This window comes from Egretta garzetta, unplaced genomic scaffold (assembly GCF_000687185.1).
Source record: "Egretta garzetta isolate BGI_Z169 unplaced genomic scaffold, ASM68718v1 scaffold73, whole genome shotgun sequence".
Lineage (NCBI taxonomy): Eukaryota > Metazoa > Chordata > Aves > Pelecaniformes > Ardeidae > Egretta > Egretta garzetta.
The window spans coordinates 1,122,734-1,133,117 of record NW_009259031.1 but is presented as its reverse complement, the minus strand read 5'-3'; the positions used below and the strand labels follow the sequence as shown (position 1 = coordinate 1,133,117).

Sequence of the window (10,384 nt, the reverse complement as noted above, 5' to 3'; positions counted from 1 at the left end):
CTCCCGGACAACGAGGTGAGCGGGGCCGGGCCCCGGGGACCCCCGGGATACGGGCACACTCCGTCCCGCCGGCGGGCGCTAACGGGGAACGCCGGTTCACCTGCAGGAGGGGAAACACGGCATCGAGGGATCGGCCACGCTGTTCTACATGGTGCACTGCGGGAAAGCCTTGTACAACAACCTCCTGTGGAGGAACTGGTCGGCAGCGGCGCTGTCCAGAATGGTCATCATCGGGAACAGCTTCCAAGGAATGGAGGAGAGGTGTGCGCGGCGTCGCGGGAGAGGCTCCCTACCGCCAGCGGCCTTGGCCTCTCCTTGCTTCCTTTACTCCTTTTTTTCTGTTGCTCCTGATGACAATTTCCACGTTTTTCTCATTTTCAACTTGCTGTCCCATCCACCGTTCTCAGCCATCTCCTGCCTTTTCTGTCCCACACCCCCCCTTGAGAAAAGTTGTCTCAATTTACCCGTGTCTAATTGCTGGTTACCTTCTGTTATCCTAGAGTGTTGTCAAGAATACTGGAGAGAGATTATTCTTACATCGCAAAGGTACGAGGGGCACTGTTTTTTTAAAACATTTTTGCTTTGCCCTGAGAAAGCACCTTTTATTAATTGCAGTTGGAAAGAAGAGGGTGGTTATTTTTAAAACCTTTTTTTCCTGGCTGCTACATTATAAAAAAAAAAAATAAATGCATTGCTTCAGACTCATTCTACATTATCTGCAGAACACGCTGCACAGAGGGGTTGGGGTAACAGAAAACCATCCTCAGCTTTACCGACTCGTAACTGAACTTTGCAGAAAAGCGCTTCCGCATCGTACCTAACTTTTTCCCCAAATGCTCTTTAGGTCTTGAAAGGGACGGAGGAAGTGGCGCTCCCCGCTCACCCGCGGTACCTGGACACCTTTAACGACACCTCCATCCACTGGTTCCCCTTGCAAAAACTGAAGGAACTCTCCCCTGAGGTCTGGGACTTCGTGGAGGAGCCGACGTACCAAGACTGTGACGACTTGGAGATCATCAGAAAGGAGGACAGAGCTGACGGGCGCAGTCCCGCTGCCGCGGAGTCCTGACCGCTCTGCGGCGGGGGGGAACCTCGGGGCTGCTCCCCGTGGCAGCTCCTGCGCAGCTGAAATGAAGCTCAAACACCGACGTCAGCATCGTGCTCCACCAAAAGTGGCAGCACCCAAACACTGAGTGCGATAGACATTTTTGTACCTTAATTATTTAATAAAAGGTAGAGCTGTGCTTTGACTTATACTCACTTAACTACAGCGAACAAATTTAACTTAGATCTGCCTTTTAAGCCATCGGTACTGCATAACGATTGCTCTTTTGATCCCTTCCCCTTTCATGAACAATTCAAAGCCTTTGCATTGACCGTGCACATTTTGAAGCATCAGGAAGGAGTTATTTGGGAGGGGTTTGCAGTTGAAGGTACTGGCATCCAGTTCCAAACGCAGGCTTAGAAAAGCTCTCTCATAGGCAGGGGCCTTCAGCTGCTCAGTGCTACTGAAGTCAGCTCGTTATCTGTTCTGTGAAGAATCAGGTCATCTCCCTCTAGGGGAAAAAAAGCCTCAGTTCCTCTCCCTCACCTCTGTGCCCTGGACTGCTGCGGTCCCACAGCATATGTCTGTGAATCTGCTGGAAGAAATCCTGCCCACCTTCCAGCTCTGCGTTGACAGGGCCGAGAGGGCACCCGGAGCAGCTGAGGGCCCCTGGTGCAGCTGAGGGCCTGCAGGCTGGCACCAGGCTGAAGGAGCCACCAGCGCACCCGGAGAGAGGTGGGATGAGTCCCGGCCACAGGCAAGGAGAAGCTGTGACATCTCTGTCGCTGGAGACCTCCAGGACTCGGCTAGACCAGCCCTCACTCATCTGCTGCAGGAGCAGAGAACTGCCTGCTGTGGTCCCTTCTAACCTGCTGACAAACCTCAATCACAGGTGGCCATCACACATGTGTTGGAACTGCTTGTTATTCCCTTAGCACTGACTTCCACGTGTAATTTCATCTCTTGATGCTGCCTGAACAGCTCTTCTAAGAAAAAAAGCCTGGCATACAGCTACAGCTTCACTCTATTTACAAATCTGTAGCTTCTTTATTCTACGACAGTTACACTAAAAATAATAGCAAGATGGTCTTCACAGTTCAAAGCAGGGGCCTCACTTGGCCATGTCGATGAGACTCTGGAGCGAGGTGGGCACCCAAGTCTTTTCTCCTTGTACAAACACAACACCTCTGTCAATGTAAATGACAATCCGTCCAAACGTATACAACTGTTTCCCTTCGTGCCGCTTGCCAATCACAGGCATGAAAACAATGTTGTGCTCCTCTGCTTTTGTCTGGATGAGGTCCTTAAAGTTCATTGGCACGGAGCTGGCGGCCATGCCGATGCCGCGCTGGGCCATGTTCTCGGCCTCCCGCCGCTCCTGCATGGCTTCGTACTGGAAGTCCTTCCTCCGCTCGGTGTGAGTAAGGTAGGCGATGTTCTCTCGGGCGCCCGGCTGCATGTACCCACCTGTTTGGAGAGACAAAATGTGTGAAAAGGTCCCAGTCTGTTTCTGGTGGAAGGTCTATGGGTACACTCCAGTCCAAGACGCATAAAGTCAATTAATAATGCTCAGAATCCTCCTTTACACATTCTAATTACATTTTATGCTGTTACTGCTAATAAAACGTAGACTAGCTCGGTGAATTTGAGGATGGCAGCAGAAGCAGCAGGATTTGACACAATCCCAAATGGTATCTGAGCACGCACAGGAGAGGAAGACACTGCACTGCTACTGGCAAAGGGAAAATGTGAACGACAACAAAAAAAATACTCCTCAAAGCCAAAACCCGGCCTGTGGTTACAAACAGGGACTATTGCAAAATCAGGCTAAGGACGGAGCAGCACCACATTGCAGGAAGCAGCGTTGCATCAGGAGTGCTTTCACTATCAGCCCCAGTCCACTCTGTGGCTGCACGAGTACCGTGCCAGGAATTTCCCCAATAGGTAAATTCCTCTTTGCGTAATGCTTGCCTCTAGTTGTAACATTTTACCACAGAAATAAACATAACACTTAAAACAGACTTCAAAGAATCCTCCATGTTTCTGACACAGATTCTCCATCACAGTGTACAGCAAGTGGGTGGGAAGAACCCAGGAAAGGAGTTCTCTGTCTTGGAGGACAGGGCGAATATCAGGCGCTGCTCCCTCAGGCACAGCCTTCTCTTTTATATAGTTTAATTCCCAGCAAACTCCTAACAATCTCTTTTAGGTCACAGGGAGAGTCGTGTGGAAGGAAAGGGCAGTGCTCTAAAGCTAAAGAGAAGAGCCAGTATCTCACTATAAAGGAAAAAAACCCAACCAATTATAGCTTCAGAAGTCAACATCTCTAAACAATGGTCTCTCAGTGACTGACATAAAATACATCAGACAAGGCTGAGAGAGAATCAGTTCCTTAATGGCACAGGCAGCCAGTCACCAAAAATCTGCTGATGCTTCAGTGAAGCACAGACAATTATTAAACAACACCCTACAGGTGTTACTTATGGACACAGCAAGGTAAAACTCACTTTGAATTTCACTGCTCATGGGAGCTGCTACAACGCTGATTAGCAGGACACCTAAATACAGACTCACAAGACCCAAACGTTGCTGTACTGCCACCACAGTAAGCCACCTACCGACGCTGGAAGAGACGGCTCGGTTCATGATGTCAAGGGCTTCATTAAATTTGTCTTTGATCGATGGATGTGCTAACACTTGGTCTGAGAACATGGACTTCCAACCCAAGTACCACTTTGTAATCTCTTCGTAATTGGGGCTGTTACTAAGCCAAGAGCACAGCACCTGCAAAACAACATGAGAGATCAAATGCAGGAGGACAGGTACGTTTATGGAAGAAGAGTCCTCATTACCACTTAACTTGTTTATTACTGGGCTTTCAGTAAAAGAAAGGACCGTGACAGTATTAGGGAACTGTTCTGATGCGTATGGAGCTATGAGCAGACATCACCCCATTTGGTAGTTAAACCACTTCAGTGCTGGGGCAGCAGTTTCTAGGCAGGAGTGATTAGAACGCTTCAAGGCTGAGTAAACAGGCTTGAATTGCTGTGCTTTTTCCTCACCTGCAGCCACTTTGGGAAGAAGTGTTTCTCCAGCAGCCCAACAAGACTGGAGACAGAAATCATCCCCTCCCAGTCAATCACCCAGTAGAAGGCATCCATGTGCTGCTGGTGAGGGTTTATGATGAGCTCGTTCAAACACATCCCTGGGAAAAGGGGGAGAACAGTTAGAAAAGAACCTCTCAGTTGTATCAGTGCCCTCATCTCTTTCACTAGCAACACGCGTGATTTGAGGAGCGCCTGTATTGCATGTTACCCTCGAGGACATTCGGGATTTAAACTGTTTGGCTGATCCCCGCCACCAGAACAGTGAGCTTCCCACTTCCAGCGATTCCAATTTGCTGCCAGAACTGAGAAACTTAAAACGTTTGACTGTTTTTTTAGACTAGAGAGCCTTTTAGCCAGTCTGCATAGCTGAATGGTGAATTACAAAATCTCACAGTGAAAGCATTAGCATAGACCAAAGAACACAGCAGTAACAGAGAGACATTTTATAGCTCGGCATTATCTGACAGCTATCGGATATTCCTGTCAGCTGAAGAACAGAGCAATCGGATGATTTAGAAGAACAAGACAGAAAACATTGAGAATAATCAGAGCACTTCCCCATATTTTCTAAAATGCCCGCCTCTGAAAAAAAAAGCACAGTACTAGTAGCAGAAACGAAGATGCCAGCGTGGTCTAAACTTATTAATAATATTCTTTGAAGCACTGCTGGCAGCCACGTTAACACATGGCTATCTTTTCCAGGTGTAAGGGGGAGGGTGGCAACCAGCAGACTCCAGAAACGCGGCACTGTTTGCCTTGTCTCACCTAGTTTAGGCACGATGTTTTTGACCATGAAAGCCTCCCATGACCCAGGTGTGAACACATCTTTCCAGGGCTGAAGGATAAGTTTGGCAGAGGAGTCACTGGGATGCCACTTCTGCAGCGCGTTCGCCAGCTTGTTTCGGATGGGCGAGTACAGCGGCTCCAATCGCGCCTGCATCAGGGGAAGCCAGGGATGGATCCACGAATGGATTGGGACCGTGTCTGTCAAAGGATTCCAGCTTTCGACCTTGAGGTAAAACGGAAAAGATTAAAATAAGTCCATCCATCAGCAGTAAGTCTTGCCAGATGCAGAAAGAGCCATAATGCAACCCCCTAACTCCTAAATGCAGCGGCAGAGGCAGCAAACCGGGATTTTAGAAGTTCTAGTTGACTGAAATGCAAACGCTGGCTCAGAGCACGGCTTCGTTCTAACGCAGCCCTCTTGCCTTACCTCTTTCTGCAGCTTGGGGAAGATGAGCTGATCCAGAATGTTATCCAGTATCCAGACAGGAACAACGTTTACCCAGCTATCCAAGAAATCCACCATCGATCCACAGTTCCTCGGTTGCCACTGCGCCACTATGTTTCTGACATATGGCATCCAGATTTCCCACATCAGTCTGGAGGAAAAAAAAAATTTTAAAAAAACCCAACCAAACAAAGTTAAGCTTAAAGCTATAGCCCCAGGCCTAAATAAACCAAATGGTAACTGTTATTTAAAAGCCACTTCTTTTTATAAAGCTGACAGCTGTATTTTAACAGACACATCAAGAGGATCATCTGGAAAGCACGCCTGTATCTGCTCTTTTCCATCCCCGAGGAAGCCGCACTTGAAGATGCCGCACAAAGTACAACTCACTTGGTCTTTACCTGTGAAAAGCATCTGTTGACAGGTCCTGCCCACTGTGCGATAACAGCTGATCGTTTTCCAAAAGGCTCTTCCACTTGGCTATGATCTCTGTGCCATATGTACAGTCCTGGAAATGATAAGGCATGAGCAGCCTTTATCCTTTTTTGTTAATTTTAGCTGGTATCTGCAAAGGGCAGGCTGATGGTACGCTCAGCTACAGACAGCTTTCTTGCCCAATCAAAAGGCAAGCTAGGAGCTCACAGCCATGATCAGTAAAGCCCCATGAGAGGAAAATCCCACTTCACGGATTTAACAAACCTCCAGGGGTTAGGAAGAGGACAGTCTGAACTTTTTCGGGTGTACAGAGAGAATTCAGACTCTGACCTATCACAGCCAAAATGGAATTAAGAAGAGACAGCACATATCTGACTACTCGAAAGACAGAGCCTCTCCTGCTTTTGCTAAAAACCAAGGACTAGAGACCTCGCTTTCATCTACTTTTTCTTCCCAACACCCATGAAAGGGGTTGGGTTTAACCTCCAAGCTCCTTAATTGTTAGCCAGTTTACAGAAGAGTAGCCCTCAGCCATAGCAGATGTCTGAGAGCGGATGCAGAGGGCGTCCATCTTGTTGCACACATTTATTTCACTCTACGAACACCAGGAGTTCTCTCTGGAACCTTCCTCTCCCCTGCCAGGCAAGGGGAAGGTGCTTTTTCTTCCTCTTTCTCTCCAGACTGATAGGAATTTGAGACAAGGAGTTGGGAGGAGTCAAGATAACAAAGACCACTTAAGCCATCGAGTCAGAACCGCAGATAAATCAAACTAATACGCACCTTGAGGGGATCCCAGTTCTTGAAGTAATCTTTCATGAGAGGATAGACTATGGCTACTGCCAGGTCTACCCGATCAGACATTCTGTACTCTTCATAGTACTTGTCTTGAAGCGTCTCAAAAATCTTTGCACACTCATCCAAGGTTAAGGGATTTTCACAACCGGGCTGCATCCGTCTGTCGCACTCTTCCACCATCTCCAGCACCTTGCTGAGATTGCTAATTGCTGTCTCCTCGTGTGAGAGAACTTCGGACATCTTCTGTATCTCGTGGGTCAGGTTGATAACCATGTCCCTCTCGTACTGCAGCTGCCGGTCGTTCTGGATGATCTCCTGCTCTGTGATGTCAATGAGAAGTTGCAAGTTGTGCTCCAGCTCAGGCAAGGCAAACCCCTGGGGCTTGGAGTCCTTGCCCAGTGGCTGCTGAGGACTGTCATCTGGGATATTGTGCTTGTGGCTAATTTGACTGTAGCTGTAGTAAACCTTCTGCTCCCGGCCCGTCATGTCTATAACCTTCCAACAAACAAGAACAAACATGTCTCAAAAAAATTGTCTCGCGTGTTTACTCCAAATTGAAAACTGGAGATTTCCAAGTACCTTAATTACTCCAGCAGGCTACTAACACACACTGCTATTCTGAACGAGGCACCTGGGGATTGCCTCCAAAAAGGCCCACTCCAGACACGAAGAGTTAGAAAGAAGAAACAATTTGGAATCAGAGCTGGAGGAATGTCCTCTCCTGATCTCAGTTTTACCATTTCGCTGAGTAAGTCTACAGCAGCGATGATGCAAGCAGTACACTACTCATTATTGCACGGAAGTCTTAGGTACTTCTAAACTTTTTTTGAAGACACATTAATTTCAGATGAATAACTAAGCGCATACAAGACAAATCCCTTACTGTCCCTTTTAGGTAGAAGACGGTTCAAACTACGTGTTTAGGTGCACCATGCCAATAAGGACAATTGTGCTTTCAGAAGCAGGTGAGCGTTTTATCAATGACAAACATGAAACAATTCAACTTAGCTTGCAGTCAAAAAAAACCCCCACATCTAAGCTAATTTGCATTTTTGTGAGGCCAAAGAACTTGCTTAAAACCAAATCCAATGTTGTAGGTGACACAGCGGTTTAGTACATGAGTCAGTGGCCTTGACTTCCACGAGGCTGCAGCCAGCCGGTTCTTGGCTTCTACTGAGGATACTGATGGCTAAAAGGCACTCACAATGTCAACGTCGACAAACCGTTTCCCAGAGATGCCACCTCTTGGGTTATCAACCCTACCTTGACTTGAGACAGCTCCTTCTGAGGGGCTGAAAGCTGCTTGCTGATCCTACCCTTGGCTTTCAGTTCTTCTACTGTCTTATAGCTGTATTTGGGCTTTTTCTTGCCTCCATTAGGATCCTTCCGCCACTGACTGAGCTCTTTTTGAAATTCCTGAACAAAAACAAAGAAGAGTTGTGGTTACCGCTCTTTATCACGCCCCAAATTTCCCTCTATTTTCTGCAGGAAAATAACCATCAGACCAATGAAGCACAGCGTACAGTGGCAAAACCCCTCAGATGCTGAGGTCCAGTCACCCACCCTATTCAGAATGCTAGCAGCACATTTCTGATTCTGTCATTTGTTTGCTTATTTTTTTAATTTAAATAAAAGATAAAGACTATTTACCCAGAGGGACTCTTTGAAGGCGGGGTTCTAGCAAGACTATTGAAATAAAATGAGCCAGAAACAACAAAGAACATTACAGTGACAAGAAAAACACATCTAAAAGAAATTAACGTGCTATGCCTTTAGCTTCTTATATAAAATGAGCCCGAACAGTTTGCTCTGACACAGAAGCTGATACCAGAACTGAATTTTGTGCGTACAACACAACCAGGAAACAGATATACCAAGAATCATACAAATACCTCCTCAGCTTCTTCTTCCGAGTCCACAACAGGGAAGTCTTGCAAGGACTGGCTGGTTCTTTCGGAGCCATATGCTCCCACAGCCCCTTTGCCTTTTCTTTGTTTGGCCTCAATTGGATTGATAATACCTAAAAGGGCAGTAGTTACATCAGAAGGAGCAGTTTGCTTCCCAACAGAGAACAGAGAGTGGTTTTCTTACAGTACCCAAAGTTATCAAATCAGCACAAACGTCCAGCCTGGTGTTCTGCCTCTATCACTACGGTATCTCCCACCACTTCATTAATTTCTTAGTGGCTATAAAATCACTTAATTCCAGCACACACACACAAAAACAAAGCAGAGTATTATTCACATCTACATTTTGCTGCTTTTTTATTCCATCACATACAACATCTCCTTCTCTGTGAGCTGGCTACCTTTGGCATTTATCTCCCTTTTTTCTTTCTCTCTTTCTCTTGCAAAGGAACAGGAGCATAAAATTGGCCTATGGTAATTTAAACACAACTGAATCTTATCATGAGGACCCAGATCACTTGCAAGAGATGCAAGAAAACAAGAATGAAATTGTAAGCCACCTGGAGATGGCAGTTCTTTAAAGAATCCAATCTCTTTTCCAAATTAGTATGTAACAACAGACGGCCAAACACACAACCACAGTACCTTGAGCATTCTTCCCAAGACCTCTTCCAGGGACGTAACCCATCTTCTGGAGAAGCTTCTGCCCAATTCCCTTAGTGTGTCTCTCCCAGCTGCCAAAATCCACGAAAGATTTTGTCCCCCCTACAAAGCCTTTCTGGCTAGGCTTGAAATTACCACCCTGTTAAAACAAATAAAACAAATAAACCCCTCCCAACCTTAAGGCATCATAATAACCAAGCTCTCCATAATTTCACTCAAAAGGAAGGTTCTTCCCAGAAGCGATTCAGTTGCCTCCACACTGCACAGCTCACTGTGTCGTGCCTTGTGCGTCCATGTACGCTTCCTGCCACCTAAGGAGTCTCCTGAAGTTCCTTAGATGGAAAAGGAAAGTCCTGACAAGCTCAGACTGACGAGCTGCCAGTTATTAGGCTCTACCACCAACTTTAGCTGAAGCCAATTCCTGAGTTTTTCTGGGTTTTGTAACTGAAAATAAGAGGATGATTTTTATCTGTAACGTGCCTAGATTTGTCATACTGCTCTGTGTGATTAAAAAAAAAAAAGTGTCTTTGAAAAGCAGTAAACCACGGGTATTCTTTTATTGTAACCTCAACTGACCAAAGGGAATACTAAGGCAGATAAAAGGGCCTAAAAGGACTGATGTTCCCAACGACACAAGGATACATCAGAACAGCTACAAAAGTCAGAGAAAACACCTCCCTTAGCAGCACGCTGTCGCATGTGGTTTTCATTATTCCTCGCCTTCTTTAGTGCTCTGTTATTGTTTCAGAGCCTTTGACTACAGCCTAAGTTTCATAAATACATTACACAGGATTGAAAACTTCCTGACTAACTCACTGTTTTTAACTTCTTCGGCACAAACTCTTTAGGGACTTCTTCCTGCTTAACAGGCTTCTCATCTTCATCAGAGTCTTCTTCTGACACATCCTCGGCCGCCGACTTTTTCAGCCCGGCGCTGATGAAGTTCACGGGGGCCGAGTAATCCCTGGAGCTGCACCAGAACGAGATCTGGGGGTCAATTCTGTTCCGGTGGGCCCGGGCGCGTTCCCACAGGAGGCTGGGGACTGCTACGCCTCGGACACACCCACCCCACCCCGAAATTAAATCCTAAAAACCGACGAGCCCTTTAACGCCGGTTTTGCCCGGCAACAGCCGCTCCTTGCCCCTGGGCCGCTTGCACAGGCGCCCACGGCCGCCCCTCTCCCGGGCTGGGCTCTTCCAG

General features: G+C 46.9%; 2 protein-coding genes across 2 annotated transcripts; one reads left to right on the top strand and one right to left on the bottom strand.

The window, feature by feature from the left end:
• The first annotated feature begins 6 nt into the window (after window positions 1–6).
• Window positions 7–1,086, top strand: SRRD (SRR1 domain containing). The gene is made up of 4 exons (XM_035890319.1): window positions 7–15; window positions 107–261; window positions 501–546; window positions 845–1,086. The coding sequence occupies exons 2-4, from the start codon at window positions 149–151 to the stop codon at window positions 1,067–1,069; spliced, it is 384 nt and encodes a 127-aa protein (XP_035746212.1). The 5' UTR covers window positions 7–15; window positions 107–148; the 3' UTR covers window positions 1,070–1,086.
• A 1,061-nt stretch (window positions 1,087–2,147) lies between these two features.
• Window positions 2,148–10,269, bottom strand: TFIP11 (tuftelin interacting protein 11; the record flags this gene model as incomplete). Its single annotated transcript, XM_035890311.1, has 11 exons — window positions 2,148–2,512; window positions 3,664–3,829; window positions 4,108–4,250; window positions 4,918–5,161; window positions 5,366–5,534; window positions 5,785–5,891; window positions 6,599–7,108; window positions 7,877–8,029; window positions 8,506–8,633; window positions 9,166–9,322; window positions 10,000–10,269. Coding segments are annotated over 11 exons (2,403 nt in total), but the record flags the coding sequence as incomplete, so codon positions are not given.
• Between the last annotated feature and the right edge of the window lie 115 nt (window positions 10,270–10,384).